Source organism: Tachypleus tridentatus, chromosome 7 (genome assembly GCF_004210375.1).
Source record: "Tachypleus tridentatus isolate NWPU-2018 chromosome 7, ASM421037v1, whole genome shotgun sequence".
NCBI lineage: Eukaryota > Metazoa > Arthropoda > Merostomata > Xiphosura > Limulidae > Tachypleus > Tachypleus tridentatus.
In genome coordinates, this window is record NC_134831.1 from 21,924,339 (window position 1) to 21,947,128 (window position 22,790).

The 22,790-nt window shown below is 33.3% G+C and overlaps 1 protein-coding gene across 2 annotated transcripts; it reads left to right on the forward strand.

Moving 5' to 3' along the window:
• The first annotated feature begins 5,828 nt into the window (after window positions 1-5,828).
• Window positions 5,829-21,699, forward strand: LOC143255277 (ATP synthase F(0) complex subunit C3, mitochondrial-like). 2 transcript variants are annotated; one of them, XM_076510700.1, is made up of 6 exons: window positions 5,829-5,934; window positions 8,231-8,310; window positions 16,138-16,197; window positions 17,780-17,845; window positions 20,550-20,649; window positions 21,251-21,699. In XM_076510700.1, exons 2-6 carry the CDS (start codon window positions 8,266-8,268, stop codon window positions 21,412-21,414), a joined length of 435 nt encoding a protein of 144 aa, XP_076366815.1. In that variant the 5' UTR covers window positions 5,829-5,934; window positions 8,231-8,265; the 3' UTR covers window positions 21,415-21,699. The 2 variants fall into 2 exon arrangements, with proteins under 2 accessions (XP_076366815.1, XP_076366816.1); XM_076510701.1 differs by lacking the exon at window positions 17,780-17,845.
• The last annotated feature ends 1,091 nt before the right edge of the window (window positions 21,700-22,790 follow it).

The window sequence follows — 22,790 nt, forward strand, 5'->3', positions numbered from 1 at the left end:
ACAATAGTTACTAATAATACTGTGTAAAATCAGCAGAAGTAAAAAGAAATGGTTTTTATTTGTTTCTCTTAATGCGAGTGAAGTAGATGCACTAATTCTACATGCTCAGAAGGAAGAGACCGTGACATTTCAAAGCTACGAGGTCAAGGGTATGATAAAGTAGCTAAAGTGACTGGTGTATACGTGTGAGTTCAAGCACGAATATCGGAAAATATTCTGTGTACCAAATGTGTTCATTGTCTCTCAACACACATAGTTTGAACATAGTTTTAAATGATTCAATAAAGTCAATTATAGAAAGTACAAAGTAAACTTTTTGGAATTTCTAGATATACTGTATGTTTTTTTTCGGATACAGCACAAAAAGATATGCAATGTCATTAAAAATTGGCCAACCTGACGTAACACTTAAAACTTGTACTACAGGATGATTATCATAACAATCGTCAGATAGCACTGCGTCATAAGCATGCTAATATTAAGAAATGTGTGTCAAAAATTGTTATGATTAGTAACAATCATGAGGAATTTAAAGAAGTTAGTTGTTTGCTGAAACATTTACAGCCGTTACAAAACAATATTTCTTATTGTGCTTTAAATTAAAATCCTGCTTTCTGTAGACACTGTCTTTAATCTTTTTAAACACTGTTTCAGGAGTCTAATAAAATGAGTGAATTACTTTAAAATGTTTACAATAAGACTGCAAAGTTCAGAAATGAATTAATTTTAATAAAAATTTTGGTGGTTACCACAGTTTAGCATTGTCATGTTGAAACTAAGTTCTTGAAAAACTAGCGCTAAGAGTATAACGTAATTTTGTAAAAAAACCCTTGCATAAATCAATGATTAGCGCATCCACAGTTCCTTTTAAGAGTGAATGGAATTCTGAAACATTTTTGCTCCATAATACCATCGCCACTAACGACACTGTCTGACAATGACTTTAAAATGCTGTAAGAGATCTGGCTGAAAAGCACCAAATGGACCTTTATCTCTCTTTCATGAAATCGAACTCCTAACCAAGTACAATAAATGATCTTGTCAGCATTGTTGTTTTAGACAACTGTGCACTTTCATTAACCCCTCGGTGTGGATTCCTGTACATGGCGAGGGGACCTCACAGGGCAAGTTCTGTTCTTTCAGTTTACCTCATTTGAGATCTAAACATCCACCCACGTGTTTGCTGTTCGTGGTAACACTTGAAGAAGAGAAGAGGATCCTAGTGGTTGAGAGGTCCAACCCTTACACACTACTTTGGCTTTGAATTTTTGTAGACAATCGACCTTGGGGTGGCCCCCTAGGGTCAATCGGCTGGTCCACTTAGGCGAGGGTCAACCAAGTACCAGCGTTAGATGTTCTCAACAGGTGTTGTGAACATTGTATCTGATGCTGGTGTTTGGGTACAGTGCTCACGAAATCCTGGCGTTGCTGCATTGTCCTTGTTTGGCAGTGTAGTGCATCCCCTCGTAGGGCTTTATGGTGGGCACTAAAGTGTAGCTTCTCTATTATGGATACCCCTCTTTCTGACAAAATAAATAAAAATGAAAAAATGAAAAACAAATCATTGGAAAACGACCACGCATGAACGACTCTGTTGTACAGTCAGTGTTAAATCCAGATTCTGCATCTCAATTTCTGATTATCCATTCCTTAACTAAGAAATCCTTGTGCAGGTACCTCCATTTTTCATTCAAAAGAAATTAGGGGGACTTGCTGTCTCCCCAAAGTCAGTAAAGAAGGCGCACTCCATGGACATTTTGGTGGAAGCATCTTCACCACAACATATCTTGAAATCAAAGGCCATTGGGGATATACCAATTGAGGTTACTCCCTATGCAACTTTGAATTATTCCAGAGGAGTTATAGTTGAGAGGGATTTGAAGAACATTCCTGAGTAGGCGGTTCTTGCTGGTTTCTCCAACCAAGGTGTTACTGCGGTGTGCCGAATCTTCACTCGTAAATTATGGACCCTATCAATGTTCTGATATTAATGTTTATACCACCATGTCCTTCTGCCACAGTCAAAGCAGATTATCTGAACTGCAAGGTACAGCCTTACATTCCTAATCCTCTCAGATTTTGCCACTGAAAAACATTATATCGTGATTTTCTGATATATGCTCATTGTGGTGGTAAAGATCACGATGCTTTTTACAACTGCAATCTGGAACCACAATGTGTTGTAATGGCCCACACCTCTCTTACTCTATTTCTTGCCCTAAATGGGTAGAAAAGAAAAAGGTGCAATGCTTAAAAACTGTTAATAATATAACTTACCCAGAGGCTCAGAAATTATTTTCCCCAACTACGTCTTGGACATATGCTGCTGCACTCCTTTCCACTATTACAGTGGGTGTGCAGACAGATCTTTCTGTGCCTCCAACAGTCATTTGCAAAACATCTTAAGAATCTTTCACCCTCCATAATTAAAAATGTTGATGCATCTATGTGTACTTCCATCTTTGTCCCTACCACTTCTTCCAGTGACTGCCCAGTTTTATTTCCTTGAAGTTCAAGTGTTTCCTCGGGTCCATCCTCTTCTGCAATCCCGAGAAGTAAATCAATTATTCGTTCACGCCCTCAGTAATTGGAATACTTGTTTACAGACAGAGACTTGCCTAATCGACACGTTTCCCACAGCATCCTTTTTCTTGGTGGAATCCTGCTTGTCACATGACAAGATAAGCTCAAAAACGGACTTGGGATACCTTTCGTATGTGTCCCACATTTTAAAACTGCATTGCATTTCAACAGGTCCGTGCTCATGTTCGGAAGGTCAGACGTCAAAGCCAGAAGGAATCTTGGATTAAATATACGTCTAGCATTTCTTCTACCATCAGTTCCAAAGTCATACGGGACAAAATTCAAAATATTAGTGGCCAGTATACCTCTGCCCATTTCCAATCTTGTTCTCTGATGGTCAGGAAGTTGTTGAGGCCCAGAGCACAGTCAATTCTCTCGGCGAAAGATTTTCTCATGCATCTTGCACTTCTGTTTTATTCCCCACTTTCTCAGCCATCAAAACATGGGCAAAATGATCGCCTCTTTCCTTCTAGGCTGATCTTCTCTATGACTATAAATACTCCCTTACACTGATGAAACTTAAACTTGCTCTTCATCGGCCTGGCAGTACATCAGTCGGACCTAAAGATATTCATTACGAGATATTGCGCCATCTCTCTCTTGCCTCTCTTGCCTCTCTTGCTATTCTTCTGATAGATATAACCGGATCTGGCAGAATAATGTTTTTTTCCAATGCTTGATGCCAATGCTTATACTCCCTTTTCCTAAACCTGGAAAGGATCCCAAGATTCCTTTGAACTACCATCCAACTGCATTGACGAACTGTCTCTGTAAAACCTTAGAGAGGATGGTTAATGCTCGTCTTGTTTGGTTCCTCGAATCAAACAACTTCCTCTCACCCACTCAGTGTGAGTTCCGAAAACAGTGCTCCACCATGGACCACCTGATTCGACTTCAAACGTCAATCAGAGAAGCCTTTCTCAAACGACAACATATTGTATCAATATTCTTTGATATTGAGAAGGCTTATGATACAACATGGAGATATGGCATTTTGCGATATCTCCATATATATGGATTACGTGGCCACTTGCCCATTTTTATTAAACATTTTTAATGGACAGGAGATTCCAAGTCGTATGGGTTCAACACTTTCCCGTTCTTTTCTACAGGAACTTGGAGTTCCTTAGGGCTATGTTTTGAGTGTTACACTTTTCCGTATAAAGATTAATACCATCACTGAACAACTCCATCTTACTGTTGGAAATGGGCTCTATATTGACGACTTTCACATCTCATGTCAGTCGTCGAACAGTGTTGTCTGTGTGAAACTCAGGTCACAACAAGCCACATTTTATTTTATTGCCGTCCTTACGACTTTCAATAACAGCACCATTTCAGACATGCTTGCCCCAAGGTTTACACACAACGTTATACAGTGTCATCGGCGATGTTGACACTGTCCACTTCACACATGTTTTCAGTTTTTTCAAAACCATTAACCTTTTTAACACTATTTAAGTTTTTAATTTATAAATTATTTTTTTCTTTGAAATGATTCCTTTTTGAAGTGCAATTAGTTCGATATGAAATTAGAAAATGGACATCACTTCAAATAACTCGAAACCAGGACTGGAAAGACCAACTTCAGGTGACTAACGCTGATATTTGAACTTATCCGTTAGTCATCCTGGCGAGTTATGATAATTAATATTATATTACAGATAGTCCTTTAAAACTAGTATTCCTGTAGTTTTTCTCTTACTGCTGTAGACTACATATAAAAATGGATTTAATGCTATTTATGTTTTTAATTCAAATATTAAACTTTGTTTTATTTTACCTTGATTCCTTTTTACGAATTTTAATACTATTTACTTTACATTTAACCTCTAACTGGATGTTTGGAACAGATAGTTTACTTGCTTTACGCCAAAAAACGCCAAACCAACCAACCAACCAATCTTTCATCAACGTTCTTGAAAGTTCGTACAATACGTTTGTTGTTTCTCTTAACATCAGTGACATTAACAGCAACTAAGAGATCACAATCAAAATTAAAATTTGAAAAACATTATCTTAAAAGCTCAGTATCACAAACATATCTCAGTGAATTTGAAGCACTCTCTGTAGAACAAGTCTTGAGTGGGCGCAAGAGTTTGGACACAGGGGATTTTATTGACGTTTAGCAAAGCGAAAAACAAGGAAACGCTTATATATACATATTAAAATACACTAAAGTAATATGTGTACTATAGGATATCACTCATGGACAAGGTAAAATTATTCAGCCTCCTTTCTGTGTGTGTTTCTAATTGTTTCATGTTATATTTGGAGGAGGGACCGCAATCTTGTTCTAAGTCCGAGCCAGTGGGTATCTTGCTACTGCATTGTGCAGTACGATTTTAAGATTTTCTGGCTGATATGAAAACATCTTGCAAAGCCAGTTAAAGCATAGGCTAAAGAGAATTAGCCTCAATAAAGTAAATATACAATCACATTTCTGACTTGGGTAAGAAATTTTGTTCAAAACGTCGCCAACTTAATAAATTACTACCATAGTGATTAAACTTGATTTTTCCATAAAAAGGCTATCTTCTTTATTTTATCACCTTGGAAATTTTCTGCTTATATATATATGTATATACATATATTATGCAGTATAATTTACTGACATTGATTTAACAGTTTTTTGTGTAACTCTTAATAATTTCAATTGACAAAGTTGTGAGAAAACCATTTCTTGGCTTGAATTTCGTCCTCCAGTGGGACTCGGCATGGCCAGGTAATTAAAGCTTTTTTGTTTTGTTTGTTTTGAATTTCGCACAAAGCTACTCGAGGGCTATCTGTGCTAGCCGTCCCTAATTTAGCAATGTAAGACTAGAGGGAAGGCAGCTAGTCATCACCACTAACTTTTGGGCTATTTTTTTACCAACGAATAGTGGGTTTGACCGTAACATTATAACGCCCCCACGACTGAAAGGGCGAGCATGTTTCGTGCGACCGGGATTCGAACTCGCGACCCTCAGATTACCAGTCGAACGCCTTCACACACTTGGCCATGCCGGGCCGGTAATTAAGGCACTTGATTCGTGGTCCGTAATCTGTAGATTTACAATGCTGAAAACTGGTATTTGATATCCGTAGTAGGCAAAACAGTCATTATTTAGATTTTTGTTTAAGTACTTACAAACAATGGCTTAAATTTCAGAATGAGATTTAACATATAATTTCTAAAACATTTTTGAAAACACAATTATATTGCAATAAAATTCTGATAGTCCTGAATTCATATATAAAGTATGCTGAAACTGATATGAGGCTAGAAAGAAGTATCGTATATTCTCGTTTCGGCGGGATCTGAATTTTGAATGGTGGTGAGGGTTGGGTAGGAGAAATAATTGTGTATTGGTATGGAAATCTTGTGCATCGTAGTTGTGAAAAATGATATCTTTGTAAAAAAGTATTTGTTTTACTGTTAACATTTTATAAAATATATGTCGTTTGACTATTTTGAATTTTCATTGTAGTGATTTGTCTTTTATCAAACTTTTTATTGAAGGCCATTTGCAGATAGTACGCCATACTGTGTAGGGTTACTAGTAACGTTAACTACTGTACCACTATATTTAAGTTTTTGTGTAATGTTAGCTTTGCAGTTATTAATTTACTTTTCAGGTATACACGTTTCTTTGGCACATTTTTACGGCTTCAGTTTACTGGTTTGGGTATTGTTTATTAAATAAAGTGATACGTGGTTGTTTGTAATGTTGTAGGATTCAATTTCGAAATTTAATAATTTAAAACTTGAGCTTGACATAGCTTCAAAGTTGGCCAGGTGGGTAAGGCACTCGACTCGTAATCCGATGGTTGCGAATTCGAATCCCCCTTCCACCAAACATGCTCGCACTTTCAGCCGTCGGAGCGTTACAATTTTACAATCAATCCCACTATTTGTTGGTCAAAGAGTAGCCCAATAGTTGGTGGTGGGTGATGATGACGACTATCTGCCTTCCCTCTATTCTTACACTGTTAAATTAGGGATTGCTAGTGCAGATAGCCCTCAAGTAGATTTGCATAAAATTAAAAAAAAAAAAACAAACAAGCTTCAAAGTTTAATTTGTCCTTGCAAAGTCTTGAAAAAAAGTTACAAACCGATCTATTATTATTCAGGAAATCATAAATTTTGTCTTTTAAAACACTTATAAGGTGCCAGCCTTTACAACTGCTTATGGAAATTCATCGTAATAACAATAAAGCTACTTTAAAATGGAACCTATTCTTTTAGTTACAAATATAATCAGACTTCAGTGTACTCTTATATGCAGAATAAACGACAAAGAAATTGTTCCAAAAATCTGCTAGATAACCATGTAAACTTCAATAAGATCACCTCTTACCTTTTTCTAAAAATAAAATAATTTAAGCTCTTTAACCTATCCAACTATGACTAGAACACCTCCTAACCACAGAATTATCTTAGTAGTTCACTTTTTCCATCAAGTTCATATCCTTTCTTTGATAGACCAATACTGTGTAGTATTGTAGGTGAGATGTAACTTGTAATATCAATGTGAAAATTCACATTGGCTTGTAATTGATATGTCTGAATAAATTATAAACCTTAAAATTCTGTCAACTTTATTACTACTACAAATGAAAGAACACTGCCTTGATAGCTTTAGTGACTTATCTACTACTAGTCCACTATAATTTACTTTGGTGTCATTGTTGAGTGAGTTCCCATTTCTTTTCAACATTTGTATTTCCTTTTGCTTAATGTTAATGCTACAACATATATGTTTATTAGTTAATTTAGTGATTTGGATGGAAATGCTCTGTCTAATTTTTAAGTAATACCCCACAGAAATTTGGCTTTGATGCATTGAGGTCTGCCTTCAAAATTGTGCACCTTGTATTGGTTGAGTTGGTGGGGTGTGGTGATGAGTAGTTGCCTTCCCTCTATTCTTACACTACTAAATTAGGGATGGCTAGCACATATAGCTCTTAGTAGCTTTTGTGCAAAATTCAAAAAACAACCAACCAATATTATTCATTTTTCATTTTGAGGTAACTTTAACCTTAAAACATGTTTACAATCACAAATTACTCTTGATGCCATTTTAACTTTTGCTTAATTACTCACAAGCCATAGCTTATCCAAGTTAAATTACATCTGAGAATTTTTTTGAAGAATCCAAATGGAAATAGAATATCAAAAGCCTGGATAGTTTTATAGCAAGTGAAAATCTGTAGTAATGTTTGGCAGTTACTGAATATAATCAATTCTGTATGAGCATGTTCTTGTAATAAAGGTAATCCAGAAGTTCAAGTTAGTATTTTTCTTTTTTTTTTTGTTATTTTGACTATCTGCATCTAATGTGAGAATAATTTGGTTGGATTGATTAAGTAGCCCAAAAAATGTTTGATTGTTAAGTCCCATTACTTGCCCACTTATAACCCATAGTCAGTATAGTCCATTTAATTTGTATGCATTAAAATTTACATTCTGTCCATTTAAATTCTTAGGAATACATCTATAAATTGGAATATTTTCAAAAACATTTACTTTTCAGTACTAATCTATTTTATTCATATAAGAATTTGTATATACTTAGAAATAGCTACAAATGTAAATTAGCAAGTTGAATGAAAAATATCAAGTTTCTTCAAAAATTAACGTGAAATTCACATGTTTTCTTTTAAGGTGTTTATTTTGATTGTTGGATAAAGCAAGTCATTATGTATGCCATTGCTCAGTATGCCTGCCCTTTGACAAGGACGGTGGTAAGTTTCTCAGATTTTTATTTTAATAAGAGTGATTAACCTGAAATATTTCCATTCTTCATGTCATCTGTCTTCCAAAACGTGATGTCTACTTTGCAATTGAGGCAAAAGGATACTACAATGAAAAGGATATTTTGTTCATTCTTTGTACACTTGTTGTCTATACTTGTATTTGTAACAACTGTTTGTACTTGTGACAAATTTTTGTTGTTCCAAACCTGCAGATATGGTGAAGAGTTTTTGCATATTCAGTTGCACCAATAATAAGTTGAAAAAACCTGAACTTTCCTTATGTTTGATACCTAGTCTTACAGCTTCCTTTAATAGTGAGCATAAAGCAAACATTTGTGAAATTTTATTCTTATTCTAGAATAATCTTAAGACAGTTTGTTGATAATTGTTTTAGAAACTAGTTTGACCTGTTAGACAACTTCTATAGTGCATGTTTTCTCACAAAAACAAGCTACTAAAAAGGAAAGAATTGTTGGTGAAAGCTTTCAACCACAGAATAAAGGAAGCAATAAAAAAGCTATGAGAGCCAAAGTCTTAAATAAATGTTGTGTTCAGATCATTTCATATTATGTAAATGTTATATTCTGTTGCTTTTTTTTTAACATAAGGTAATTGTACATGTCATGATACTGCACACTGAGCTGTTCTGTCAGATCATTGGTAGGGGCAAGAATCAAGCCCATTTAATTGTTAATGTATCTCGCTTATTGGTCGACAACTTATCCACATATTGATAAACCATTGCAATTGATAATTTGACTATCATAGAATAATACATGAACAATTATTAAAGAATTACTACAGTGTTCTAACAGTAATGTGTCAGAATACCAATATAATGTACATGCAGCTGTACTTGCTTTGTTATTTTTACCCCTTTGTTCAAATGGCAGTTTCTTAACAAGGAAAAATCATGTAGTTGTGTCATTATGCCAACCTCAAAAATCAGCATGTATAGTTTACTTTAAAAAGATCTTTTATCTCAGCATTTGGAAAGAAGCAGTTTCTTTTAACAATTTATTTTGCAAATCAAGAACTCAACTGTCACAGTCATTTTTATAGATTTATGTGTTGTCTATAATTGTCGTTATTTTCAGAAACTTTATAAACTTAGTGTGTATGTATTTGTTGGGGGGGTAAGGTTGTCTGCATACTAGTGAGAATAAAAATATTCACAGTTTTGCTTTAGATAATTTTATTTGTTCTGATCAATTTAAGATTTTGTTAGTAACACCAGGAAACAAACTGGCAAAAGTCATTGCAAAGAAATAATTTATTAATAATAATTCATTAAATTTTTGTAATTGTTACCATTTTTATGTTAAATATTAGTCTGAATTTTTATGATCACTAAGCCTTTTTTGAATTGTGTTCATTCTATGCTTGGAACTGCTTGTATAAGATCTGTTGTAGTAGGTAATGTTCATGGTTATCTTTTTATTGATACTCTCTGTGTTATTGTTTTGTTGTATTTAAAATGATGTTGAAAATATTGTACAGGTATTATCATATGTTTGTTTCTGTGAGATGATTGTGCATTTTGTGTGTTATTTAATGTTAGTAGCATCACAAACGTTATTTATATAATTTGATGAAATATGGGGCTATAGATTTTGGTTTTATGTGTTGATATATAAATGCTAAAATTTAAACTACAAAAATTGTTGCTTCTTACAATTTCGAAATGACAGCTGTAAAAGAGTGTTTTGTACACTTGTGAAAGTGATCACAGTTTCAGATGACCCCTAACATAAGTATGTAATGAATGTACTCATTTATGGTACTGTATTTGAAGGCTCATTTGCTTCCAGCAGAATAAAGGTGTTTGTAAACATTCAAAGGTTCATCAGGCAGTAATCAAACAGTATCAAATTTTTTATTTGGTTAACAGAAACTGTTTGGCAATGTTTCAGTAGTAATCAGATGTTAAATGTCACTCACATTGTAGATTTTGAGCTATGTTTAGTTCACTACTCGAACACAAGTTGTATTATAAAACCTATTATACAATCATGAAAAGATAATAGTAGCAGCTTCTTCCATGCATTGGAGTAGACCATTATAGTAAAGCACAGAGGTGTTACATTTAGTGACTACACTGCTTTTAGAAAATGTACTAAATATCTGGTGTACAAGATGTAAGAGAAGTACTATGGTAGGATATGAACAAAACATAAAGTGTATGTGTTAGCACTAATAGTTCAGAAATGCTGCTCACTTTTTTGCATCATTAAGAGTTATTATTTTACATGCACTTTTGTGTAAAATCCTTGCTTTTCACAAGCTTTGAAGAAAGTTCCTACTGCTGTGTCAGCCAATGGTGTAATCATTGTTAGACTACATTCCTCCATCAATAAGCGTGAAACATATTTCATGTATAGTCATTCTTTTGTACTAGCATTTAAACATAGACTCATTCTATTCTCAGAGCTTCTTGTCTTCAGTCATGTTTTTTAAATAAGGTTTTAGTACTTAATGTTTTCACTGTTTGTTACGCAGTTTTTCTTTAATTTTATCAAACATATGAAACAACGTTACTAAATTTCACATTTCTACATTTTGAATATATCCCAATATTTACTCCAATATATTTCTTGTTTAGGGTGGCTAGGTTGGCTTTCCAACTCCAGTCTCAACTCCAGTCCTGTATTTCATTTACTTGAGAGTATCTCTTACTCCATATGCTGGCCATTTTCAACCTGGTTTTTTGTGACATGGGACTTTTGATACCAGGGCTTTCATGTCTCTTTCATTTTATATATGACTTTTTGGGCCTTTATTCTCATTCTTAAGTATCATAGTACCTTTAAAAGTATCCTGTCTTCTCATCTTTCTAGGTCCTGATTGCTTGTTCAGTTGTAAATGACTTTGGATATTTTACTCTCTTTCCTTACCTTATCCAGACTTGCATCTGCTTGGATCTTTCCAGGGCTTAGAAGTAAGTATACAAGTCCTTTTTCTAACCTATGTTGGTTTCTATATCTGTAGTAAGTGTAGCACAAGTAACATTGTGTTAGTGGCAATCACTACTGTGATCACACCTGCCTCCTTTCTGGTGAGATGTAATTCTGGTTGTTTGATTCATTTCTTTAATTTGGCCTTTAGGGACAAGGTGTTTCATGCCTTTGTGTATTGGTATGAGTACTACTTTGCAGATTTATCATGTTCTCATCATCTTATCATGATGTATTTAGTTCTCTTCACTTTTGTTTTTTCCTACTTTTAACAGAGAAGTAGTTGCTCAAATTGTTATTCTATTATGTGTTGATAGCTCAGACCCTGCTGGCAGATTTACTATCCGACCTAGACCTGGACCTTTCCTACAGAGGTGTAATTTCCCCATATTCTGGTATTTTCAGTGGATTTGCTTCCACTAAAAATGTCTTGTCATCACTGCACTTCCATGTGCATTTCACTTTTTTCTTCTTTTGATATCCAATCCCACACTACAGCTCTGGCTGTGTCTGGTGTGATTTAACCTTCTTTTTATATGCTTTTAACTGTTTTTTTCTCATCTCCATTGTTAAGAGTTTTTACTGACTTTTGTTATGGTCTCATTCTGAATTTTTTACCACAAAAGCATGTTCATCTTTCAGTATTTGAATGACTTGAAAGAGGAATTGGATGTTTTATTCTCTTTCTTCTCTTTTTGGTTATTCTGGCTTAAACTGTCATTTGTTCTGTATGGTCTGTTCTTTATTATCTTACTTCTTCTGTCCATTTTAGGTCATTTGCCAATGTCTTTCCTTGCTATGGGATTCACTTTTCTCTAATAACTTATCACTTATCTAATAACTTTTTGTGTCTCTTGTAAAATTGATCATTTCACAACTTATTTTACCTGTAACCATCAATGTTTGTATATGAGGTCTTGTAGATAAAGGATCATGATACATTAGCATCCAGTTACTTACACCACAGGAAAGTTTCGCCTACCCAGGCTTTCACTTCCCCCTAATTGCCATTCTTCACTCCTCTCTTTGGCTCTGATGTTGAGCTATTTTTTTCTTTCTCTCTTGTGTTGCAACCACCATATTCAAAATATATTTTTATATTATATAGATCATGCAACCTACTGAATGGTGAGTGTTGTCTTGCAGGGAATACTTTTCCAAAATCTCATCAAATGGCAGAGTACTGGGAGTGTTAATTTCCCTCAGTTTAGTGCATACTGTTGAGATTGGGTTTTCTGCAAGACTACTTCAGTATATTTATCTGTTAGCCCATTCTGTATTTGTTAATAAAAAAGCACTAGTTGTATACTTGCCCTCCTGTATGACTCGCATCTGCTGTCTTTAGCCATACCAACCTCTTACAGATTACTGTGCTTGATGGCAATGGCTGAAGCACCTCTCTAGTATTATCTCCATGCAGTTTCTCTTTCCCCATTTCTTTTAGTGGAGTATAAAGAAAACCTTGTTTCTAAGGTAATAAATATGAAGAGTTCTTCTTAGGGCTTTACCATTTCACTGGTAGAAGACCAAGTAGATATACCTTTTATTTGATAATTAGGACTGTAGTATTATTTATGATGAAGGGCATCTTATCAACTTACAGAACTTTTGTACAGTATTTATTCCTTTATCTTACATGATAAAGGAAATGTCTGGTGTGTGACAGGTCTTGTATTTCAGTCCTTTGTGTGGTCCTATGATTATAATAGACATATTGAATTATCTCAATCTTAAAAGAGTAGCAGTGAACCATGACATGACAGCATGTTCACTGCTGATGTTTTAAAATGTGATGTTACCACTATTGTGCATCATGTAATTGTCTCTCTTATGCCTACTTCTACAATTCTGACCCCTTATCATTCTTTTACGTTACTTCTGTAGAGTCTACTTCACTTGTGGATGATTTTGGCCTACTTTTCCACCTCCAGCTTTTGCTTTTGGTTCTTCTTTGTGATGAAGAACAGGTATCACTTTTCCTTTTCACTGATAAATGTTTGACTTTCTATATCTTTTGCCTATATATATATTGTGATAACAGTTTTGTTTGCTCTTTTTTGTGGACCTTTTCTCTCTTCCATCTTCAGATTGTCACCATCTTTCCTGTCTTCATCTTAGTACCTTCTTTGTTATAGCCTAAAGCCATAAACCTTCTATATATTTTATATTATCTTGAATTTTTTCTGTCTATTTGGGGTGCTCCCCTTTCTTTCCTGTAGCCTGGAGACTTGTCTACACCCCTTTGTTATATCTCCACCCTTAAACTCTTCATGTGGGCCCTTGGATTATGCAAGCTCTTTCTTCAGGTCTCTCCCTACTTTTGTACTCCATCTTCACTTTCTTTTCTTTCACCTGTCCTCTTTTCTATAGTCCTCTTGTGTCTTCAACATTTTCTCATACTGGGTGGGTTCAACCATATCCCTTGAGTCCTTACATTATGGAGATCTTTGTATTGAAGGTTTTTCACTTTCCTTCTCTTTTTGTTTGCAAGTTGCTTCCATTTTTGGGCTCTGTGGCTTCTGTTTACACATGTCTCCTTCAGAGTGCTCTGGAGGACTTATAACACATTTTGTAATCTCTTTTCTGTCATTTTACCTTTCTTTTAATCTTTCTCTCCCTGTCCTTCATTTGAGCTAAATTGCCTCGACATGATCTGGAGTATTTAACCCTATCTCCCTTGATCTGAAAGGAATCTTCACTTACACATCTCCCTTTCCAGATGGGGACAGTTCTTAACACATCTTCTCTTTCAAGAGTTTAATATCTGGTAGAACAGTCTTTGCATATCAGCATTCTGGAAATATTTGTAGTTTCTTTTGGGCTTTCCAAAATTTTGGTTCCAGTTGTTGGGTTATCTGTTGATTGACCATTCTGACTCTTCTGTGTCATCTGCAAGAAGATATTACATTCATAAGTTTAGTATCCTTGGAATCTACTTGGTGACTGGTGTTGCTTCAGAGGGAGTACTTAGCTGAAATCTGTTTCAAGTGGAGGAGTACAGAAAGGATTAAATTTAACTGTTTCTACTCTGCCTACTGTTGAGATTAGGTTTTCTGGCAATATACAGGGTGTTAGGAAAGTCACTGTGCACTTATATATTTATTAACAGGCATGTTTCAATATAGAATACAGGAGGTAAATATGAATGACAATTATAAACAATGTTGAAAGTGACCCGTATTGGCATCAATACAGGCCTGGATCCTTCTTATTTTGTTTCTAAACACCGCTATCAGTTGCTGGCTTGAAATAGATTAAATAAAATATGATAACAAAACTGCACAGTGACTTTCCGAACACCCTGTATCATTAATGGCACTAATGTGGCTGTTTCTGTACCCTTTACAAGAAAAAAGTAGCAAACTTCTTTTGATGTAGCCCTCACCTTAAATCTGGCTCATTCTTGCTATCTTTAGTCATGCACCCCCACATTCTTCTTTTGAAACACAGGTGAACTCTTACTTCCCCAGTCTTTGCAAATAGTAACATTCCTCCCAATATGAAACTGGTTTGAGTCCACTCCTTGTTTGAAAAGTAGGTTTGAAGTGTTCTCTGATAATGTAGTATGGAACACCACATTACAATTTCTTCTAAGCAGTTGTCAATGGATATTCCAGTCGGATGGAACTTGGGGCTTTGGCTCAGGATGCAACTGAGAGTTCCTTCTGACATCACGTTATTATAAAAGCTGTCTCGTGATGTTTTGACTGTGGTTCTAACTACTCTTCCCATTCTAAAGTTTTGCCTATCTTGGTGATGTTTTACCACCATTATTGGATTTTTCTCATGCTTTTTGCTGTACCATTTCAAGTATGCAGTCTTCCACCAGATGCTGTTCCATTAGCCAATCCTCTGTTTATTGGAAGCCACACCAAGTGACCTTTTCCGTTCTCTCACTGTTTCAGAGTGCAGCTTCTCTGTGTAATAGATAAACATTCACTCCTCCATTTTCACTGTGGGATTTTGGCTTTTATTGGTGGAAAGAGGTAATATTTCTGAGGTTAAGATCATAATATGAAAGTGTATTTCAGATGCTTACATACCTCTCTGCACTGCCTCCCACCTTTCTTCAGTACTTCTGGCGCATTTTGTTTGCCCCATCAAGAATGAACTTATGATTGTGTACCAGTGTTCACAGGAAATACTGCATGTGGAGGTCATGCTACCACCTATTGGTGGAGGGCTATAGCATTATGACAGTTACATCGTCCTCAATATGTGGGAATTTGTAGAGGGTGGGAATTTGTTCGGGGTTCGTGACGTGTAGGAAATTTCAAGCTAGTGTGTGCAAAGTAATAACTCTTAGTGAAGAAGAAGGTTAAGTATCTTACTTGAAAAAGGTTTTCAAATAAGGAAAATCATAATTGTTACTTTTGAGTGCATTTTGTGGTTTTTCAATTACTTTTAACAAAGACTTAAATACAAACAGAAAATAGTAGGACTCATGGGAGGCTAGTACACACATACTTACAGGACTTTTAACATACAAGTATTCTAGAGGTGCTTACTGAACAGATTAGTAGGTATGAGATGGATGTTTAGTTAGGGTATTGATTGTATCCTGTCTTAACACAAAATGACAGTTATTTTTCTTTGATTGTATTTTTTTCCATATTTTTATGCATCAGTTTATACACGAGTGGATATGGCACATAATAGAAATTGAGATTTTATTAAATATCATGTTTTCAAACCCTTTTAGCTTGGCTTAAGGCGAACTTACAAATTATGTGACTTGCCATGTATTGTTGGTTGAAGGTACTTAAGTAAAATATATGAACACATTTGTGATTGACCTGATGTAACGTTAAGTGAGAGTTGTCATAATTGAGTTAATTTTTTTATTATTGTTGTATTATAGATCCTGTCTGGTTCTCGTAGTTTACTGAGGCCCATAAGTAGTGCAGTTATTAGCCAAGAGGTAAGTTTTGTGGGGTAGAGGGAAAATTGTAAACTATATTGAAAAGCATCAGTATATGAATGTTTTTGATAATGTATATGCACGTGCATGTTTTTTTATTAATATTGGTACTTATAACATTTATTTATTAGATACTGATTAATAACAAATACAAGTAACTTTATTTACATTAATGTAAAAGTATGTTTTTCTGACTGTTAATATGTATTTTAAATTTGTTTAAAAAAAGTGTAATTTATTCTGACCTCTGACCACACACTTTACTGTTTTACCATTCCATATAAAAAGTTCAGTTTTTAAGATTTTACATTGTGTTTACAGCATTAAATCAAAAACTTGCATAATTTATTGGCATTTTACACTCAAAGAATGCTGTGGTCTATGGCTTGAAATTTTATTATCAGAGTTTATACGGGTGGTCATGGAAAATTGTGGAATTTGAAGAAAGGTGAGATTCATTGTCTAGATTATTTGTAATATATTTTTAAGCCTTTCAAATTCAATTTTATAAAAAAATTTTAATTTTATGAAAATATTATTGCAGAAGTAAGTTATGTATTACAACAATTCAGTTTATAAATCACATGCAACTTGAATGTTAGGCATGAGAAACCTAAACATTGCAGTAGACCAGTGTGATTGGTGTAACACTTACTCTCACATTTTGTGTACTTGTATCTGTATACAGAAATAATGTTCTCAGTGGTAAGATCAAGGACTGACATGATCTGCACACAGAAGTAATGTTTTCAGTGGAAAGATCAAGGATTGGCATGCTAAAAATTGGGTATCAGTACCTGTGGATGACACAGTGCAAATAGCCCATTGTGTAGTTTTTTGATTAAAAGCAAAAACAATGTGATTTAACAGAATTTGTGTAAATGTTACAATGAAATCAAAACTGAACTATAGGTTCTTAAGTTATGGAATGTTGACAATTGTAACTGAATGTTAAATTTAGAGGTCAAATGTTTTGATAAATATGTTTTTATTTTGTTGTTTTCTAATTCTTGAAACCTCTTTAGCATCTCAGTTACATTTGATTCTTACTGAGAAATGTGAGTAATTCTAAAGATAGCTGGAGTTCTGGCTGATCATCTAATAATGAAATTCTTCAGGAATAGTCATTCTACTGGACATCTGTTTGAATAACATCACATGGGTTTTAATGGAATGTGTGTGTATGCTATTGTGTTATTATCTTATACATTTTTGTAACATTACGATGTAATAGTTGTAAAGTAAAGTTTGAGTCAGTACTTATTTTCTGTGGTAACATTAGGATGTTTATGGGTCATAAAAAATATATACATAATAGCCTACTGGGAAACCTTTGAAAAGTCCTAAAGCTAAGTGTATTCTATATGAATAATATTATTTAATTATATTACTTGCTTCAGTTTCATAGGAGTTCAAAGGTAAAATAATTAATTGAAAAATGCCAGAACAACAGGAACATTTAAACAAATAATAACTTTGAAGTGGGTAACTTTAACTTAAAAATTCCATATTAAACTTAACATTTATGAAGATGTTTAAATTATGTAATTATATTTGTGATTGCTTATGTGTTTTTTTTCAGGTTAATAATAATAACTTGGTCTCTCACAGTAGAGCAACAGCTAACACAAAACCCATTTTCACACAGGTAGGTAAAAAGAAATAAAAATTAGTTTATATTTCTCTCTTCAGTGTTTATACATACTTGAAAGCCACGCTATGTTTCACTGATTGTGAGAAAATCCAACATAGGTTACATGTAAGTATCTTTAGTCTGGGCTTTTACAGAGAATACAGAAACTAATCAGTATGTTTTATTTTTCCTTGCATAAATTACCAAGATTACTTAATTCCTTTCTGTTTATATTAAATTCAGCTAAACAAACTGGAGCTAATGTTGGATTTAATTGTTAAAAAGTCATTAAAAATTCTGATACAAGTGTTAGCATTCTGAAATCTTTAAAAATATAAAGCCTGAACTGTAAATATCTGTACCTGTGTGTATAGTGTGTACATAATCTTTAACCTTAGACAGAAATGTTAAGTTTATAAACTAAAATAATTGCTGTGATTATAAATCGTTGGCAGGTTTGAGTGATTGTGACACTAAAAATTAGGGTTCAGATCAGTGGTGGTTATAGATGTCCACTGTGCAGTTTTTTTGCATGAACAAAGTTGTATACTTATAGACAATCATTATTTTAAACTTCAGGTGGTAATTTGGGGCATATAGTACACTGGAGATTATTAGATACAATGAGAATAGCTTATCCTACCGAGATGGGTCTTCTTATGGTCATGAGTCGAAGACCGTGTCATCGTGTTTGTAGACTTTCACACAGATTTTATTGAGTTACTGTTTTATGAATGCATGTCAGTAAGTCTGCTATCAAATTGTAAATTATAACTCTGATTTTTGTATTATACATTTACTTTTTTAATTCAAAATTAAATATTAAAAAACACCCCTAAACATCAATTTTTGTATCATATTGTATGTTGAATGCAGTCCTGATCTTAAGGAGATATTTGTTATATACAAATAAAAAGTCTGTAGTTTCTTATGAAGTAAGAACTTGCGTTAACAATATTGACAAGCTAAAATATAAAATATGAACCTTTTGCCTTTTCTGTTGCTGAGATATCTCTCATGTACTGAATCAAACACTATGGATCTACTCATCTCATTCTGTTTTAGGAAGCACTTTTTCATACAGAGTTACTTCTGTCTATGATATGTGAATAATCACTCAAAAGCTCAGAATGTTTCCAGGGTGGCTTTCTCAGCCATTTTTAAGTATTATGACATCTTGTTTTTTTCATAATAAGAATTTGAATTGGTAAGTTGAATCTTTAGTATGCTCAAAATTTATTTATGTTTCTAAGACCTAAATACAGCTTAGTTACTAAGCTTGATAAATTATAGTAGAGTTTTGTGGTAATGATATACTAATTTATTTGGTGATTTTTGGTTATTTTAAATGTTTAAATAAAACTTAAAGATTATTTCATTTCACATCTTCAACGTGCAAAATTGTATAAGGCTTAGCAATCTACAGCAAGCAGCAAAAGAGTACAAAGTTCATAACTAGAAGATATAATTGTTTGTAATACTTATTTATTAATTGTTTTAAAAACAAAAATGAGTGTAAAAACTCAGATGTGAATAAAGTACATATGTATATAATGTATTATAACTGAAATGTGACTGTATTTTACAAAATACTAGTCCACTAAAACAAAGAAAATATTTCAAATATTAAAGACCAGTTTTATACTCTTGGATACAGTAATGTAAGTGCACACGTGCTGCATCGTTATAATTCTGTGATGTTAATCAGGCTTGGCTGAAAGGTCAGAACAGTAAATATATAAATGTATGTTATGCACTTTAAGCTATTTCTACTACACATTTGTGTTTTCAAGTTATAATTAGTATTCATTCTAGAATGAAAAAAAGTATAATTTATATTTATTGTCTTATGTTTTTATGGTGGTTGTTAGATTTATGAAATAAATGATAGAGATTCAGTAGCAAAAATAACAGATAAAATATAATGTTTTCTAAAAAAAATTTGATAATTACCTGGAGGGTTAGAAAGATTTCTCTTGTGAAATTTGAAAATCTTTTGATGTATAAAACTATTTTTAATCTGAAAAGAAAAATTACTTTGTATGCTGGAGAGGCAAAATGCAAAAATAAAAAAGATGTGAAAAACATTACTTAAAAGCTTAAAGATTTAATAGAAAAAATCTGATATTTTTCACATAAAAGCCTTGTAATGCTTACTTTTTGTCTGCCAGACTTCATGAGGATATGCTTACTGATTTAAAAATTATATCATGAAAACTATAACAAGTACAAAATAGTTACAAAATCAGACCCATGGATAGAGCCCATGCTGACAGAGTTAATCATGTCACACTTAGGCAGGTAATGAGGCAGATTATTTGTAATACCAGATACAGTTAACTTAATCATGCCAAATCCAGGCAGTACTGAATGAGATATGGTGTTTTGGAGATTGTCAGATAGAGGCAGTTCAGATTAATCATGCAAAACTTCAGAAGGGAGATACCGTGGAGGAACTTATCAGGTCCAAATAATTTATTTATATCAAACTTTGTGGTGCCAAGAGAAATAATTTGTAGGATGTTATTGGATATGATTAGAATAACCACAAATCATTTCTGCTGTATGAAAATATGTTTGGAGGTTCCTTCACTTATTCAAATAATATTTCCTGTGATGCACCACATTTTAAAAGTTTTCACTTTATAATCACTTTGTACTAAATTAGTTTTTCATCCAAACTAATTCATATTAATTATTATTTGTTTTTAAACTGTAGATTGCAAGGACTCTTCAAACCTCTACAGTACAAAGAGATATTGATTCTGCTGCTAAGTTTATTGGGGCTGGTGCTGCTACTGTTGGAGTGGCTGGTTCCGGTTAGTTAGCTCTCCTGGTGGCTGCATTGTCAAGTTTAATATATCTTACTATTCTGTGATATTCTGTGCTTGTTTTGTAAATTGTTTCAAGAACCTTCATTTTGTTTGTCTTCTAATATATATGACCATTTCATAGAAGATTGTAATGACTTGGCAAAATAAGCTAAAGTTGTCTTTCTGTAGATAAACTGAAAAGTATAAGGGGTAACAACATACCACATTTATTAGCTGTGATGTTTAATAAAACATTATACAAAATCTTTCACATAATGGAGGAGGACATTTTACTTTAATGAAATGCTTATATTTTTTAATCATTGACTACAATTATTTTTCGTATAGTAATTTTTGTAACAGCATTGAGTGTGCAAGGTTTTTCATGTAGGTTTTAATTTGTGTGTAAATGAACTTGGTGTTTATTTGATTACTTTTGTATTATATATAAATATAATTATCAGGGGAATTTTAATCTGACTTATTTTGTGTCTTTTTAAACTTTTACTTTGCAAATTTACTTGACCTTATAAGGTCTTTTGATTTCTAGTGTACATATATCTATAATGATATGTTTCTCTTGACTAAAGAACTTCATATTTTGCAGGAGCTGGTATTGGCAGTGTTTTTGGTAGTTTGATCATCGGCTATGCCCGAAACCCATCACTGAAACAACAACTTTTTTCCTATGCTATTTTGGGTTTTGCCCTTTCTGAGGCCATGGGTCTGTTTTGTCTAATGATGGCTTTCTTGTTGCTGTTTGCATTCTAAACAGTAAACAACCATAAGTAAGAATGTTAGTAATTATATGGCAAGTAATTAATTAAGGGCCTAATAGTTAAAAAAAATAATTTCTTACTAATTTCACACATTTGCCCATTCATTTGAAAAGAGAAATTTTTTTTTTTTTAACATATATAGGTACAGATTGAATATGTTCCACTATGAGAATTTAGATATACTGAGTTAGGTTATAGTTTTCATTAAAATTTGTAGCTCACCCAAAAATGTTTCAAGATTTCTTAATAAAAACATGAAAATAATATCAACATGAAATTTTAAGTGTTTCTTGTACTTGAACTAAGCATAATACATGACTAGCTTGTCATTGCTAAAGAAAATAATGTTTTTGTCATATTCCTATGCATACAGTCCTACACTGTTGAAAGTATTGCAAAGATTGTTTTTGAGATTTTTTCATCAAAAGTAAGTTAAAAAAAGCATAAACTTACATAAGTTAGTGCAATATTTTTTATTTTTATTGCAATCTGGCATGATAATCATAAATAAATGGATTAGTAGTAATAGAAGCTGTTTATAGAAGTAAAATAGTTTAGAAAAGTTGTTATTAACTCTTAATAATTATAAAGTAGTAGGTATGCAAAAAAGCTCACATAGAGCATTGGAAAAGTTTAGTATTGTTAAGTGGCTTGTATAGAATAAAACCCAGTATATTTGTTCACAAAATAAGCATAAATTACTGTTATATAGTTTACTTGCAAGTCATTCTGACAAAAAAAGCAACTTTCAAATGACTTTTAAATATAAATAAAATCATCATCAGATTTAAATGTTAGGAGAGAGCGAAACAAAGCTTACAGCTAAAAACTTCCATGTTAGATTTAAATATTTATCGTACTCAAGTGGGGCATTGTTTCTGCTGTAAGGCTAAGGGTTATAAGTAGTAGTAGTTCTTTTTTGTACTGACAAAAGCCACTCCAAGTAAAATGATTTCTAATATAAATTTTTTTTTAAACTACTTTGTTCTTACATAGCTGTAAGCTATAACTGAGGTTTAGAGACAATCTCACTATGATGAACCTGCAATACATGAACACCATTTTACTTTGGAAAAGATTAATTATTCTTCACAAGGTCTTCAGTAATTCTTTAAATTTCATGCATATATTTGCATACAGTTGTTAAGCCATAAGCAAAACACATTAAAATTAAACAAAATACACTGCATATTTTTAAAAAAATACCCTAGGACACGAGTTACAATGTGGATTTTAAAATTATCCTAGGTTTTGGAGGTGACTGAATAAGTAGGACCCACATTGCTGTGGGGATACACTGTCTATCATTCGTAACCTCCAATTTGCTAGTCTCACATAAGAAGATAAGAAATTTAGAAATTAGGAGAT